Below are 17,759 nucleotides of genomic sequence, written 5' to 3'. Positions count from 1 at the left end.
CTCACAGAAATTAAATAAGTGTAATTTTAGTGCACATTTTTCAGGTTCTTTTTGGGCAGTGCACACACAATGGTGATTTGTAGAAACCCAGAGATCTTTTGCTAGTACATCAGTAAGCAACCATAATTGTGTTTTCTCCCTAATGAAGTCAATCCATTACAAAGGTATAACTAAGTTAAAGCTTGTCTCTCAGGACTTTGTTTCTTTGCCTGTGGGATTCACAGTGTTCTTTGTGATTCTTTTTTTTTTTTTAAGGATCATCTGTTTCAACTGGAATCGCACAAATTTGAGAGAGGACGAGGCAGATGCCCTTTTGACCCCAGTTCTTCCTTCACCTCCATCTTAATTGGTAATGATCTTTATGTCACAAACTTCACGGTCCTGTCAATCTGTCATTCTGAGTCTCTTTCTTCAGCACTCTGAAGTGTTGTCAGTCTTCCATTGCAACCTTCCACATGTCAGACTTAATCCTCATGGTGCTGCCCACATTAATATTACATTCCAGGCACCATTAACTGCAGCAAGGGTGTCTCAGTGAAATGAGATGTTGAATGACATGTGCCATCCTGAAAATAATTGATTGTTGTGTAATTTTGGAATTAATAATTTCCTGCTTTCCTTAAAAGTAAAACAATATGCCTAGCTTAGACATCTACACTGCTGAGACAAATACACAAAATTTACTATTTTTCATCTACTGAGAATCTGAGCTACAAGCATCTTGTAAAAATTTGAATTTAACTGTATTTATATGAAGCATTCATTGTTTACATACATTATCACCTTTCAGACAAAATAGATTTGTTTTCAATGTTGCCTTCCAACAAAACTATCCCAAAGTGGTGATTCAATATTAGAAGTGTTGATCTTATACTCAACAGCATAAAAATAGAATTCAGTATGTCCTGCAGTGCCAGGAAGCTGTGTTGAGATAGTGCTCCTCTGTGCCTTGCTGGTGAGTATATCACTGTAGGACTGGGATCTTTGAAGTTGTGATATAACAAACCATATCTTTTTTCCTATATAACGTTTTCTTGAAAAGACATTCTTAGTAATATTATAGTACATTGACTAAAGAGAGCCTGAAACAGCAGGTAAAGGGTGAAAGCTAGATGCAGTTAGGGAGTAATACAATGATGATTTCTGGTTTTAGAAAACATAAATAAAAACTGAGCATTCAAAAAGAATATTCATTAAAAGAAAGAGCTAGAAGAAAGAGGCAAAAGATTAAATAAATTTTCTACTTTTTTAGGATAAAAAAACTAGAGGATTTTAGGACCCTTTTGATATTTACATTTGGCTTTGCATTTTAAAATATGGTTCACCCTTGGTGGAAGGGAAGTATTGGTCATGAGCGACAGGTATATTTTTACATGCCCGATTTATTTGCTCCTTTGCATTAACAAATTAGTCAGAAGAATCTTCAGCAGTAATGCAAAATCTTTCAAATGCAGCAATTTATCAAAATATTCTTCACTACCATTTAAAAAAAAAAAAGAAAAAAAAAGACCTCTAATTCTTAAGAGTTAGTGGGTTAAGAAGTCATGCAAGAATCAGAAAAAACTGCTGTTATTTGACTGACCTTCCAAAATCCATGAAGCACAGATTGTTACGCTTTTATCCCACCCTGACTCCTGAATTGTTTCTACAGTTTTTGACAGATTCCAATCTTAGCTGAGCCTGGGAACAAAGACTCATCCAATGGAATTTGCTGTAGGCCTGAAACCTCATGGTCTAGTCTTGAAGTCCAACCTCTCCTCAGATAGAACTAAGTAAATAAATTAACCCGACCATGTTCCCACTGTGAGATCAATATGAATTTTATTTGCTTAAATGGAAGCCAGATTGTCCCACTGAGCACTTCAAGAATTTGACTGAATTATGGGAGGTCCTATGAATCCTCATATTTTTATCTTAAGAAGAAATTCATTAAATAAGCCCTTCCCTGATAAATACTGAGCAGGGTCTTGAGCATCCACTGGCAAAGACATAAAATCAATCTTACAAAGCTAGATAATTCTGTAATGTGACAAGATTAAGAGGAGGAAATAATATTTTTATCAGATCACTGATACAGCACTAAAAAACAGACTAACTTTCACCCCTTCATCAAAACTAATATGACCTGAGGAAGGTATTCAGAGGCTGTTTTTCCAGGCATACATTGGGAATTCTATAATTTCAAGTGATCATGGTATGATATTTTAAAAACATAATGGAATTCTTCAAAGAGTTTATTATTTTATTTATATTTTTCTATTTTTAACTATTGCAGTTAAACACTTTCAACACTTAGGAAAAATATCTTAATGAACTTTGAATTTCCATGTGTTCTACTTTATTCTACCAACTTCTACTAACCATAGACACACAGTTTACAGAATAAACAAAATTAATTCTGCTCCTTAGACTCCAGGATATATATTCTTTGTCTCTTTAGGCAGTCAGTTGAAAAGGGTAGAAGACATAGATGCAAACACTGTGAATATTAAGAATCTTAACTGAAATTTGAAAATGAGACAGACTTCTAATGCCAAGTATACTCCTTTATTCAACCAAGTCCTGATCACAGCTCATGATGGCCATGACCCCATGACAGGAGATGACAACTACTGCTTCCACCCTCCAGGGTTGGTCTTCCAGTGCTTGGAGGTTCAATTCTTCTTCATGCACTGCAATTTTCTTAGAAAGTGGAATCCACTCCTGGTACAAAGTCAGGGTGCCCTTGGAGGCTGCACCCCAGAGTTGTCTCCACTCTCCCATGTAGGTTCAGCCAATGTGCATGTCCCTTAAAAGGTTTTATGCAAACCTGTTAGCCAAGGCTTTCACAACCCAGCATCCTCTTCTTCCTAAGGAAACTATTCAAAACTTGCTCCCACCTCTGCCACTCGCATTAACACAGCCTACACCAGCACGGCCATTGTCTAACAATGAGGATTAGGCCAACAATTAAACTTTTCATTCTCTGATAAAAGTTTAAAAGCTTTTAAAATCTTGATCTTGAAAGATCACTTGCAACATAACTAATTAGAATCAGATTTAGTTGGATTAATTTAGGAAGAAAGACAATCCCTTCTTCTGCATCTCTTCATGTATTTCAACACAACACTTAAAATACCCACTTCAAGAAAACAACAGTTCGTGACTTGGCTTTAAAACTAAGTATCTGTGCTGTTGCAAGTTTTATTGTAGATTATCTGACCCAGTGGTAAAGTAGCTTGTGATGAATTCCTCAATTTATGAACGATTAACTTTTACCAATTTATTGTCAGTATCAGGAAAAAGAATAGATATTGGATGGCAAACCGGCTGAATAAAATGTGTGTGTTTAGTTAAACGGATTATTAAACCTTTGGACTTCTATTCATAATGAACTCTGCCATCTGCTTTCAATAGCCAAAACTATTTTTGATATCAGATCATGCACACTCATTAACTTAGACCACACTAGCTCTTGAAAGCTGAGAAATTAGTTTAAGTCCATGTTTTGTTACCTGCAATATATCACGAGCAAGTGGTGAAAAACCTCAACTACATCTGAATATGCTAATATCCAGGGAATCCATTCTGATAATATTTTCTGCTTTTACTTTTAAAATAGTTTTAGGTATTTGTGTCTTTTACTCTACATTTTCTCTCAAAAGACAGAATACTTGAGTGACAGACAGAAAATACAAATATACAGAGGAAGTTTACCAGCTAAGAAATAGGTAATTTCTTTTGAATTTGCTGTTTTCCTACTGTGAGAAGTATCACTTGCTAAAATGTGAATTAGTGTTCTGATTTTGTTTGTCATATGAGTAATAACTGACTGACAGTCAAAGAAATACATGAAAGGTTCTACTCATTATGTTCTAATCCTTTATTCATAACATGAATTTTCCATTTTACACAAAAATAACTACTGATGAATAATAGCTTGTGTTTGCATTACCTTTCGATTTGAAAATAGGTACACAAAAAATGTCAATAACAAATGAAGGAAATTCACCTTTAAGGTGAAAGAAGCCCATTTATAGAAATCTTTTGTATATATTATTTTATTTCAATTAAATCACATGCTTCAATTTATTTTACTTTAAGTGTTATTGTCTAGCAATTCTGAAGGGTTTAGAAGAAAAATTTTATATTTGATTTTGTTAATATTTTGCCCTGAGAAAAGGGCAAAAATAAAAGTTATTTGTAAATGGTTCCAAATGAATTTTGACATATTTGTTTGTTTGAAAAGAATGTTAAGTAAAATGTATGCATGTATCACTTGAGCTAAAACTGGTATTTGAAGTCCATGTTGTTTTTTTTTGTTTGCTTAAATAAGGAAACAAGAAAGTTTCTATTCTTGTTTTAGCATGATTAACCAGGTTGTATTACAACTTAAATTTTAGCAATTAATTTATCATGTATGCATGAAGCTGAGGTTAGATGGAAGAGGGGAGGAGTAGTGAAGGTCTGTGAAGTTACTCTGCTGATTTTTACTAGAAGATGCAGATTAATCAGTGTGATGTTCAGCAGTATAAAGCCCTGCAACAAAGACAGGACCGAGTTAATAGTAGATATTCAATGGGGAAGAAAAGAGTAGAAATCTTACAGGATTTTTCAAACATCAGTCTTAGGTTGTCACTGAATCTGGAATTGGTCAGCACCTGCAAAAACCCAATTGTGTTCAAAATTTGTAACTTGGATTTAAAGGATAAGTAAAACACTGTTGGGAAGGACAAGGGAAGATCCTCTTAGTGTTAAAAGTGAAAAAAATCTCAGAAGTATGTTATTGTGCTAAGATATTTGATAGTCACACTTGTTATTTCTGTCCCATTGCTGTCCTTGGGCGAAGTGACCTGTCTGCTCACGCTTGATACTTGTCTTATATTTAGCTTAGTAACTGTTCAGGGTAAAGATCAGAATTAATTTATGTATGTGTACAATATCTTTCATGGAACAATATCCATCCAGGACTGGAACTTCCATATTCTCCCCTCAGGATCTCACAGATACAATCAGTCATAACTTCCTCAGTATATGGAAGAATGCCATGCCAGCAGATTGGTTACGTATACCAACATTTTATACCTATGTCAAACAGAAGGAATAGACTTCATATCCAAGCTTCTGAACATCTGGACTTACAGATGTCAATCCTGATCACTGGCAATATGTGATGAATCATTTATCCTGCGCTGATGCATTTTCCAAGATTCATTGCAGTGTTGAAAGGATAAACCATCCTGTTTTGCATTACACATCACTAAAATTAAAAAGAATACCAGCCAGTCTGATATATTTTTCCAACAGAATTCTTAAAGGGGGATTTATGACTAATGTAACTCTCTAATTAGGGTTGTGCAGATTGTTTGGAACACTTTATAGACACTGGCAAATTCTGTGGTTTAAGCAGATCTGTGCTGTTTAAAAAATAAAGCTCTCTATTAGTTTTGGGCAACCTTAACTTCTACAGATGCTATAATTTATACTTTTTATTTGGTTTGCCAATATTTTACACTAAATCATGTCCATGTATTTTACAGGGTAATATCCATTCAGTATATAATGAAGCTTAAAGCAAAAGTATGCTCATCTCCAGATCAGCAGAGGTGTCTAAACCAGCCCCAGTTACCAAACTTAACTTTTCAGAATAATTATTAGTACTTATGGCACCATCCAATTCATATGTATCTCTTGGAAACAAAATACACACTTTGAGGGGGACCAAAAAGCAAAATTCTTCCTTTTTGCTATAAACCTTTATAAATGCTAGCAAATGTTATTAGGATGGATCAGTCATGTTTATTTTGATTAGTGGGAAGGAAGTTGTGTCACTGAAACCTCTACTCAGATTAGCCTCGAACTGGAAATAATTTATTTCCCTCTCTTTGTGCAGTTTAATTCCTGCTGTGTTATTTTCTAACGTAAGGATGCCACCTAGTGACAATAGCTGCCTGCTTCTTAAAATGGCCCTAAAAAAATTCTAATCTAAGTCCACAATGATATGAAATATGTTATTGTTAATTCTCGGTCAGCTAAGGGGAATAGTGTCCATACATAAATAAAAGGTATAATTATTGTTGGTATTTTAGTAAGGTAAAATATGTCCAGTATCATAATTTTAGATGGCTGGATTTTTAAACGTATATAGTCCAATTGTACTTATATACAGTTTCTGTTTCCATAAAATTTTCAGGAAATATTCATCACCATTTGTGCAGGAAGGATGAAATCTGAGGTCCTGTCCCTACTGTGATGAATATTTTAATGATATGAAAGCAAGTTATTGCTGTAGCAGAGAAAAATAGTCCCTTTTTTCTCTGTGTGTTGAACCCTGAAGTCCCTTGGCCAGCAAATTATTCCCAAACTGTAGTTATTTCAGGGAAAGTGGAACAGCTCCAGTAGGCTGAATGGAAAAATCCCCTCAGCCTAATAAAATATGTTCTTGTTTATAGAAATCACTTCTAAGGTAGCAGGTGCTGCTTCTTATCTCTCCAGCTGGGGAGATAACTGCATCCATCTCTCCAGTATTTTCAATATGACTTTTTTTCCGCTATCTTTTGCACAAAGCCAAATCTCATAACTGTACTCAGTTATGTTGGAGTTCTAGTCTGTGGATTCAGGGATGGTTTAGTCTTCAGCTGTAACCGTGCAGTGTAGCTCAAATCAGTAGTTTGGTGCAGCTAACACTCTTCTTATCCTAAGCATTGCATTCTCTAAAAACTTGTTGCACTTTCATCCCACTTTCTGGTTCCTGTTATGTCTCCTCACAAACCCACCACGTCCCTTCCAGTTCTTCAACCAGGCAATTTGCTTCCTCTCGTTAACAAGACCAGGGCACATCTGGAACTTCTCAGCAGCAAATCACTGGTCAAAATCTTTGCACTGATGAAAACTTAGGTGCCAACAAAGGGTTGGTGTCCCTAGAGCCAGGCACTAACTGGCCCACAGTGAGATCTTTGAACTTAGGTACCTGATGTGTCGGATGTTATTGTGGCAGATGTGGATAGATGTTAATTTAATACCCTCCCGTTCTGTGTGTGAATCTATCCTGTTAAGTCAGTTTTGAAAATGAGACCAAGACTCATGAATTTTAAAATTCCTGTCCTCATGCTACTCCAGTTGTAAATATTGCACTGCTAGTAGGAACAATGTCCATGTGCTTGTCAGACTATATATATAATACCAGCTCACCTTCTTACCTTATAAAATATTAATGACCCACGTTTATAATGTGGTACCTATCACACGCAATAAAATTAGTATTTAGAACATTACCAAGTTGTTTCATTTTGGGTTTTTTTCGTGTATGGTCTGCAGGTGGTGAACTTTTTGCTGGTCTCTACAGTGACTACTGGGGAAGAGATGCTGCCCTGTTTCGCACCACGAATCGTGTGGCCCATCTCCGAACTGAACCTGACAACGAGCGCCTTTTGAAAGGTATAGGAAGGAGAAGAAGGAAGAACCGGAGGTGTTTCAGATGACTAAACAATTTCTGTATTACCAGAAATTAAAAAAATACTATTTGTGAATATGTATATCCATTTGGAGGTGAATTTAATTAAACTATGGTTTTTTTCCATGAAATTTTTCTATCTATTTTTGAAATATTTCTATCACCTGGTTGCCCTTAGGTAGCTCTCTGATTGACAGATCCCTGGTTTTTAATTTTATTTTTTGGTTGCTGCCAGCTGATTTTAAGGACTGAAAAAATAAGAGAATGTTTTAATAACTTGAACTCAATTCATCTCTGTTTTCTTTTAAAGAACCAAAATTTGTTGGCTCATACATGATTCCTGACAATGAAGACCACGACGACAACAAAGTGTATTTCTTCTTTACTGAAAAAGCTTTAGAGGCTGAGACAAACACTCATGCCATATATACCAGAGTGGGACGTGTATGTGCGGTAAGACCCTTTCTCTGACTCCCAGCTAAATGCAAAAGGAAGCATGTTCTTCCTTTGGTCCTTCTCCCCCAGGCAAATATGGCATCTGTTAGTTATGGTATGATAGTCTGAATGAAAACCTTACATCTACTCACCCTCAAGCATGATAACATTCACAAGTCATCCAAAATCTGTGTTTGAAGTTCAGTTTAGCTGAGAGAGGTGGTAACTAACAGCAGTTGCCCACAGGACTCTCTTACCATCCACATTCTCAGTTCAGATCCTTCAAACTGGCTGTAGGTTCAGGGCCTCTTGCAGCTCTCACAGCTGACATAAAATGATGTCCCTTCACATTCCAGGTGACAGAAGTAGCCCAGCCACCAGTCCTCTCTGATATTCCCTCTTGCTTTCCTATTCTGTCAGTGAGGACTGAATTGAGGTTGTGAAGGGTCAGTAGCTTTCCTTTCAGACAGCTGGATAGGGCAAGAAGCAATGGGCACAGATTGAAACACATTAAATTACATTAGAATGTAAGAAAACATTTTTTTACTGCCAGAATGGTTGAGCACTGACACAGGTTGCCCAGAGCCTCAATCCTTGCAGACGTTTAAATCTTGACTGGACACAGGCCTGAGCAATTTACTGAACAACTTGTTCAAAGTAACTTACTTTGAGTAGGACAGTTGGACTTGACAATCTCCAAATTCAACTCTTCATAGAATGATTTGGGTTGGAAGGGACCTTAAAAATCATCCAGTTCCAACCCCCCTGGCATGAGCAGGAACACCTGTGTTTCCATAAATTTTGAAAACCTCTGAGGCAAGAATGATAGGAAGGGTGCAATGCCAAAAACCTCTAGAGTGCTTTACAAATAGAAGCCAATTAATGTTTTCATTTCATCTCTCATTCCTCTTCTTAGTAACTAAGAAAAGTTGTGCAGATAGGAAACTAGAAAGAATGATCAAATTGTCCAGCAAATTATTATCACAGGTAAAACTTAAGTTTTACCAGAAAAGTCATAAGGAAAGACTTTTCTTCCCTCCACTGTCCTGCATGATTATCCATTTCCCACTCAGGCCATGCTCCTGGTGTGTTGGTGGCATCTCTTTTTGGATCCCTGGCCCCACACACATGGAGATCTTGGGCAGTTGCTGAAGAGAGGCACAGTTAACATATGATCTCCCAAATCAAGCTGCCCATAATTGGTTCTCTCTGAACAATTGATGAATTTTGAGTGCATTCCTTTTCTAATAACTGACCACTGTAAGGCTGATGAGAGGAGCTCTCCCACTCCCACGGGGATTACATCTGCTTGATCAAAGGAAGGAAAGAGAAGGCTATTTCTTAACATTTGATTTTGTTTAAAAAAAATTATATTCCCCTGCCTAACTGTAGGGGATAGCTTCTTGAAAGTATTGGGCAAAGAACAAGGTACAAGTTAAAAATCTTCTGTCACCTCCACGAATGGTATATGTCATATATGTTCATGAGCATACTACCTATTAAACTTCCTTGAGTACTCATGTATAACTTAAAAACATCTGAAGTATGCAAGGTACCAAATTGCAGCCTCAGACATTAATGTTCACAAAGCCAGTCGGCTTTCTGGATTCCAGCCTGTATCAAGATCTGAAGTAGAATTCTTTGGCTTATGTTCTGAATAGATTATTTTAATAGTTCCCTCTAGTCTGCAATATATCCACCTGGAAGTCTTATCTCTAGCCATGGGTTAACCCAAAATCCCACAGATCTTTCTCTTCCACTTCTTCAAAACTCCAAGTCTTTTATCATCTGGCCATTAACTTAACAGTTGTATGTTATAATTCAGATTTTATTTAGTGAATACAAACAACAACAAGTGATTAAGGAACTGGCTTTTTTTCCCAACTTTTTTATTTTTTTCTGAGCTGTAACAGGTTTTGCAACACAGAGGCAGCTACTCTGCATATTTCTACTTGTCTGAGGAAAACAGACCTCTGTTTGTGAGAGGAGTTTTGCAAGCCTGCTGCAGAACCTTCAACAGCCAGTTACACAGACTACCTGAATATAAGGCCATGGTTTGAGGATGGTACCTGAAGGTTACAAAAATCTGATTGCTAAGTAGTACTAAATTCTCCCTTTTCTTGCAACTCCCAATAGTTGCCACAGCTGTACCATCTCTATAGATAGATTCAGACCTTCAGTTTCCAAATGCATCAAACTAACTCTGCACTGAGCTCTTACAGCAAAGCTAAACTTCACTAATATACTTAGTATATCTAATTTACAAAAATGAGCAATAAAAAGAAAGCTGTATAGTTAAAACTATCCAGGGATATGGTACAGAATTAAAAAATTCTTATAAACCCACAGCTCTTAATGAGACCTGGACTTGATCAGTGCAATCCTACTTGAAAACTGACTCCAGAGAAATAGTACTAGTAATAGACATGTGGTTTGGAAAGGGATGCTTTTGGCATTAAAAGACACAATGAGCAATTAATTCAGCAGAGATGTTTGTGCTTCCAGACTTACTCATTCAAATTACCATTGGCACTTGTTTCTTTCTACACAGAATGATATGGGAGGCCAGAGAATGCTCGTCAATAAATGGACCACTTTCCTCAAAACCAGGCTAGTTTGTTCTGTACCTGGGAGAAACGGAATCGATACGCATTTTGATGAATTAGGTAAATATCCTAGACTGCAACAAACTCAAAATTATCCAGAAAAGCCATACACTTTCATGATAACATACTTTACTATTAAATATTGTACTGTTTTATTCATTAACAGGGCGTGGTTGTTAGTGTTTTGTTTCCAATGTATATGAAGTTCTATAAGTAAAGAGTTGGCTATCACCAATTACTCCTTCACGTATTGCATTGTTTTTAAGATTGCTTTTAAAATCTGTATAAAATTAAATAGAATAAATGAGTAAAATAGAATTATATTTTAACAATCAATGAAGTTTCTCTTCTGTGGCTGGGAAAAGTAATTTGTTATCAATAATGTTGCATTTAAATTTTACAGAGGATGTATTTTTGCTGCAAACTCGTGATAACAAAAATCCAGTGATATTTGGCCTTTTCAACACTACAAGGTAAACAACTAGAAGAAATAATAGCAGCCATTGAGGAATGTTTGAACAGTCTATTAAAGAGATAGAAGCTGCATGATGCATATCCCTTAGCAAATATACAGTAAACAGTTTAATCTCTGTTCTAGTCACAGTGGGCTTCCTTGTTAATGTAAAAACTGCTCTATAACACTCAGGGGCTGAAGTCTCATTCAGTGATTCAGTCTATCTGGATCACAAATTAATTAAGTACTTCTCAGCCTGAAAATTTCCTAGTGTCGAAGTATATGCACTCCTGCATGCTCATAAGAACAGGATCTCAGAGTCACCTGTCTTCCCCTAAGAGCTCCACTGTATTTCAAGGTTAAATAGATAGCAGCTTAATTCCTACTAACTTCTTAGTGAAGCCTAAAGCACCAGCTGTAATGTTGCTGGTGGCCTCCTCTTCCTTTTCCACTGCAGCCTAGTTCAAGTGCAAGCACGTAGTACTCTCATCCCTGAAATCCAACTGTTAGTTTAGGATGTAACTGGTAGAAAAAATCAGCTGTGCTTTTGCCACTATCTCTTGATTTATTTTTTTCTAATAAACAAAGTCAGATCTGCTCCTCTAGCGATGCAGACACCTGGCATTTCCTACTGGCTCCCAATGCCAGTAGAGAAAAGTGGGCACCTAATTAAAATTATTTGGATCACCTTCCAGAGTCAGAAATAACTTCTTTGTAGAGAGTACTGATTCTTCTTTAAAAAAAAAAAATAAAAAAAATAAAAAAAAAAATAAATTGCTTCTCTGGAAATAAGTGAATAAAATTTAAAAGTAAAATAGAAACTTTTATGTGGATTGACCTAAACGAAATGACCTTCTGATCTAACTGATAAAATCAACCAACATTCCCACTCAATAAAAAAGGACTCATTTTAGTCACTGTTCCTTTTAGTCAGCATCTTTCCAAGCAAAAACAATAGGAAAAATGTTAGAGAAGAAAAATGGTAAACTGTTTAAATAACTAATCAAAGACATATAAAACCTGAGTTCATTTCACTGTGTTTCCTCTGTGTTTCTAAATAAGTAATTTAGAGCTTGTGTTCACCATTATCAAATTTTGGCATAACAACACAGAGCTTCCTTGAATAAATGTTATAAATATAAACACATTAAAGACATTTAAAGAACATTGCACACAATATTTAGAAGAAAAGCATATAGGAAAGAATAGGTAGTTTTTTATCCCTGAATACTGTTGAAATGTGACTTATTTTTAATTGCACAATAAAACCAGTATTATATATACAGAATGTGACATATTGTTTTAATAATGTCTTTAAATTTCACTTCATAGCAATATATTCAGAGGCTATGCTATATGTGTTTACCACATGGCAAGTGTCCGAGCAGCTTTCAATGGACCATATGCTCATAAAGAAGGACCTGAATACCACTGGGCTCTCTACGAAAGAAAAGTACCTTATCCTAGACCTGGTTCAGTAAGTACAATCTATTTTCCCTTGCTTTGCTATGTAAATGAAATTGAAAAGAAAAAGCAGACTGCTGCTAATGCACGAATCTTCCTGACTTCACAGTCCAGGGTATATTTCCTTGATACTCCAGCATTTCTGGAAAAGTGTGGAATAGCTCAGCCATAAGTTAATCGAGTACTAGACCCATATGTTTCCCAAAAAAAAAAAATAGTGGGATTAAGTATATAAGGCTTTTCAAAATTATTTTAGGACTTGAATTTGTCAACCTTGTGTCAAAGTCATAAGATTCCAAAGTTAGGACCCCAGGTAAAACGGATAGAAAGCAGCACCTCTAGAAGGTGGTTCAGATATTGCATTCAGAAACAGTGTGTTACCTGTGAAGGAACCTCCCTTTGTTTCTTTTGCCTGATGAAACCAGGACATTTAACAAGCATGAAAGGAAATAAAAAAAAAAAAAAAAAAAAAAAAAAAAAAAACCAAAAGAGGAATCCACTATTTCAAAGTCAGGTGGTTCTGGTTTCTTTTTTCCACCTCTTTTTCCAAAAGGATCAAATTGGAATACTTCTATAATTGAGATCAATGCACAGGTTAGAAATGAGACATAAATTTTAATAAAAGTAACTAATCAGAATAAATGCTTTTGTAGATAGTGAGCAAATTCTCCATCATTCAAGGTCCTTCTCTCAAGACTGGTTCTTTCTGGAAACAATGGTCTATCACCCTTGTAATTCATTGGTTTGCTTTCAGACATCACAGAGTGAGATTTTACTGCCTTTAAGCTTATCACCTTAAGCTTGCCCTTAAGTTTCCAAGCTTATCAACATTCTTGTTCTGTATCCTTTACAAAGAATACAGAAATACTAAAACAACATTGCAAACAACCAAACTCAGCAAAACCATTCATATTTTTTGTTAATTTTCACTCAAGTTTCTTTATAAACATAATTTCTTTTTTTTTTTTCCAATGGATATTAAGTGAAGGAAAGAAGCAACATATTTTGAAACTGTGATTAATCTTTGTAGCACGCTCTGCAACTATAGAGGTGCTGTCATGTAGAGAGTTGTTCCTGTCTGGCACTTAGATTTCTGGAGGAAATCACGAACTCGTTGCTTAGAGGCAGGTAATTAATTTCTACAAAGCATTCCTAATTCCTGTGTTGATTTCTCAAAGGCATCACAAGTCATTTTCACCTCAAACCCTTTTCCTGTTTCACTCTCTTTCTAGGTGTTTCTGAAGTTTCTGTCCTAGGGCTCTCACATCTCCTCCTCTGCCTGTTGGTGCAGGTTGAGGGTGCCCCTTGCTTTGCAGGGGCCCGTCACCATCTCACGGAAGAGACAGAGCCAGAGCCTTCCTCACTTTCCCCTTCCTGCTGCCAGTCAGGAGGAGCCTCACAGCAGGCAAAGACAGGCTAACTCAGGGAAACATCACATCCAGGATTTCTTCTTTATCCTGTACCTTTAGGGATTACAACTACTTACCCACCCATGGCAATTGTCATCTGTTGCAAAGCTGCTTTTGTTTACACCCATGAAGCTCCACCCCTTATCATGCCAGCATTGGGCGGATTTCTGACTCTGTGAGATGCAAAGACAGCAACAGCTGTTTGGCTAAATCCCCCCCAGTTTTCACACTTCACCTCTTAATCTTTTCTCAGGCTGGGGGCTCAGCCTCCTGAGCTTAAAGAAGGAATAAACAGTTGCTGGAACAGTACTTTCTGCTGACTCAATATTCTCTTTTATACCGAACACAATCATTTCCAGAAATAAGCGTTGCATACAATTAATTTATCACTGAATCTCAGGAATGAGAGGTGAAAAGGCCTATTAACTTATCTACTACATGCCAGTACAGCCTTTCTCCCTGTAGTATGATTTCAAATGCATGTCCTTTCTCATTTTAAATTAATAATTTTAAATTCATGTTTTCCTCTGCTTCTCTTGGGGTTAGAGACTTAAGTCAAATTGTTGAAGCAGATGCTCCAAAAAAGAGATTATCTAAGATTTAAACATTGTGAATATGATTTGATCATCTTGGCCAATGAACTACCACTGTAGCAAGTGTTGACATCAATACCGAATAATTTTTTGTTTGTTTTCATTTTTCAAAGTCACTGGTATTGAGTCAGGATAGAAAAGCAGATAAATAAATTATCACATTTTGAGAAAAATGGTTGAATTCAAAGGAATTATTAGTTTCCTATTTGAGTTTTGGTATATCAAATTTATAGTTTTTGCAGTTTTACCTAATAATGGGACAGTATCATGCATGGATTGCATAATGGCTGTATATTTTACAATGATAATACAAGTTCTTAAAGTGGTGTTCATTTTTTCCAGGCAGTAGAACACCTCCCATATGTTATTTGGACTAGCGTTAAACACAGGCATGAATTCAGTATTAATGACTGCAGTTAATACATTGATATCTCCTAACACTGAAGATTAAATGGTGGGGTTTTGGCAAGAAGGAGAGAACACTGAGCCAGCACTTCAGCAAAGTTGACAATGATTTACAGAAATGCTGTCCTAAGTACCACTTGCTTTCGATGCTTTTCTCCCTTGGCCACCTTTGGGTCAAACTGGATTGTTGCCTCCCCAAAAGGCAAAGCATAGGAGCTGAAAAAGTAGCAGAAGAGTGAAAATAATTTTCCCCATATCATGGAACAAATTAGCTGAGGAACCAGGTCTTTCTGGGGTGTTAATAGATTTAATTGTGTTTATATGTTGCAGAGCACATCAAAGGCTGAAGTAGCTGGCTCTGCCAGCTAAAAAAGCATTAATTGATTCATTTTTGGCTGCTCATTTAGGGCACAGTTTAGAGGTCTTTTCAATGTTTTTCCAGAAGCATGAAGAGAAATCGTGTTTCAGGCTGTAGCCAAGTGTTAGGTTTCAAATTCCAAAGAAAAGCTCAGCATATTGGTAAACTGAATCTCAGTACCTTTCCCATTTCAGGAATGACAGTGACAAGAGCCCAAAAATAACCTACTATTAGGCGTCTCTGAGAGTCAGCACTCTTTGATCTTAGCTATTGAATGAGTAAAGAATAAGTCTATAAGGAATGAGAGCAGGGCTTAAAGCTAAATAAACAGAAAACCATTGTTAAGAGTCACACAGGTTCTGACAGACTGAAATCCACTGCACTACTTCTGCCATAATCTCTGCCCTGTTTTGCTGATTCTTTTAGTTCGTTTAGGCTGTACTGCTTCTGGAACTGACATCAGTAAAATCAAAAGTGGTGTTGATAGACTTCAGAGACAGCTGCATCTACTGTTTCCTTTCTAGACTACTTGATTTTATTTAATTAAAAATGAAAAGCCTGGGAAGGATTATTTTTATTAAATCTCTCCAGGGCTAGAACTTTGTAAAGGGAACCTGGCAATGCCTATACACTTGATATGCTGTGCAGTGCATGAGAAGCAGAGGCTTAGCCTGTCTTCATGCTCCAGCTCTGTCTCTTTATTGCAAACAGCCGGTGAAATTCCATCATTAGGTTGATTAGACAGTTACTTTTAAGTCAACACTGAACAAATACTTTCCTGTAGCTAAGCCCAGAAAGTGGAAACAAACATTGCCCCACTTGACAAGTGCAGGAGTTTATTATTGTCAATTACAGTTGACTGCAAGTTTAAAATTACTGTTTCCAGTAAACGTAAAGAGTATTTTATTTCATTTTATTGATTGAAAAATCCAATTTAAATAGGGAAAGGCTGCTACTGTGGCTTTGCTTGAAATGTTTTTTAAAACCACACTGTCTTATGAATGTTTGGAGAAAGTAAATGGTTACTGAGATATTTCCAGTTTGATCATAAATGGTTTCAATTAGACATCATGAAGCAAATTGGAAATGTAGAATCTGTGTTCAGTTGGGAAACACTATCTCCTTCACAAAGCATCCTAAAATTAACTTCTCTCTTTAATGCATTAAATTATCCCTAATTGCACATTTGACTGAAGGAGTAAGCCTCTTTTAATCAGTCATTGACATAAAGTTTATTTGCTTTGCAAACTGATAGATTGATCAATGCAAACATTAGTATTTGAAACTAAACTGCGATATATAATACTGCCATTGTGAGTTAGGAATTAGAATCAAACATAATACTGTTAGAATGCCTGAAATCAAGAATTACTGTTGCTGCTGGCATAATTTTTAAATGTGCTTAGTTTCTTATGGCAATATATTTTGCAATCAAAAAATAACAAGACTAGGGATTGATTTCAAGCATTAGTGTTCTGCTGACTCTGCATGTCTGTGTTCCTGTTGGGGCAGGAAACCCCTTTCTCTTAACTCTGTCAGTGGCCATTTTGATTACATCTGCAGTATGAATTTGGGGAAGACATAAGCTCTATGGTTTTTGTCAAAATCTAAAAGTACCACTATTTATTCTTCTCTTAGTATGCCAAAGAGGGAGGAACTCCCTCTTTCTAAATATGATAATGCCAAGGTTATGTTCAACATTGCCTTTCTTTTCATGATTAATAATCCACACATGCATAGAGTTCACTGTCCCAATTCCTACTGTGGTCTTCTTTGCTTGTTTATAGGTAAGGTTTTCTGTAGACTTGTCTTTACCTCTGAAAACAGGACCTGTTTCTAACAATTTATTTGTCAAATCTTCAGGATAATCTGTTTTCTGTTTTTGCAGTGTGCCAGCAAGGTGAATGGGGGTCTGTACACTACCACAAAAGACTATCCTGATGAAGCTGTCCATTTTGCCAGGAGTCATCCACTAATGTATCAGCCCATCAGGCCTGTTCATAAGAGACCAATACTAGTTAAAACAGATGGAAAGTACAATCTTAAACAACTAGCAGTGGACAGAGTGGAAGCCGAAGATGGGCAATATGATGTCTTGTTCATTGGCACAGGTAATTAAAGAAAGTAAGAAAGAAAATTTAATAATTTTTCTTTTATCTCCAGGATGAAGGAAATCTCTGCAACATTCCTTTTTAACAATCTTTCTTTGCACAGCTGTGCCAGTTTTTACCTTACAGAGAGTAGTAGTCATTCTAGACCTGTGCTTCACTGTGATGATAACACTATATAGGAAAATAATGGTAGGGAAACATTTAAAGACAAGGAAGAGAATCTTAAGTATAGGATTCCATTTTAATTTCTTTTGTTTTCCAACAAGAACCTTAAATTAAATTGCTGAACAACCGGCCTTATTTTTTAAACTTCAGAACACAATCCTGTATCTGAGCATAGATCTGAGCTGAGACCTGGAGTCCTGAGAGAAACAAAGGTGATATGATTTTCAAAAACATCAGCTCAAGTTACTGGCTTTATTCCACAGTTTATTTTCCCCAGTTCTGGAGACCACAAGTCTAGCTGATACCATTAAAAAGAAACTGCCAGCT

At 36.3% G+C, this 17,759-nt stretch overlaps 1 protein-coding gene across 1 annotated transcript in view; it reads left to right on the top strand.

The window, feature by feature from the left end:
• The window catches only part of SEMA3E (semaphorin 3E), a 133,931-nt gene that overhangs the window by 96,258 nt on the left and 19,914 nt on the right, over positions 1 to 17,759 (top strand). The window contains exons 5-11 of the mRNA XM_027711478.2: positions 256 to 349; positions 7,297 to 7,416; positions 7,743 to 7,885; positions 10,419 to 10,533; positions 10,877 to 10,946; positions 12,260 to 12,404; positions 17,045 to 17,267. Coding sequence (XP_027567279.1) covers positions 256 to 349; positions 7,297 to 7,416; positions 7,743 to 7,885; positions 10,419 to 10,533; positions 10,877 to 10,946; positions 12,260 to 12,404; positions 17,045 to 17,267 — 910 coding nt within the window. The remainder of the gene's footprint in view (positions 1 to 255; positions 350 to 7,296; positions 7,417 to 7,742; positions 7,886 to 10,418; positions 10,534 to 10,876; positions 10,947 to 12,259; positions 12,405 to 17,044; positions 17,268 to 17,759) is intronic.

The sequence above is a fragment of the Pipra filicauda genome, unplaced genomic scaffold (assembly GCF_003945595.2).
Source record: "Pipra filicauda isolate LSUMZ 115617 unplaced genomic scaffold, ASM394559v2 scaffold101_size5749837_pilon, whole genome shotgun sequence".
Classification (NCBI taxonomy): domain Eukaryota; kingdom Metazoa; phylum Chordata; class Aves; order Passeriformes; family Pipridae; genus Pipra; species Pipra filicauda.
The sequence above is the reverse complement of the archived record's forward strand: the minus strand, read 5'-3'. Positions and strand labels throughout refer to the sequence as shown.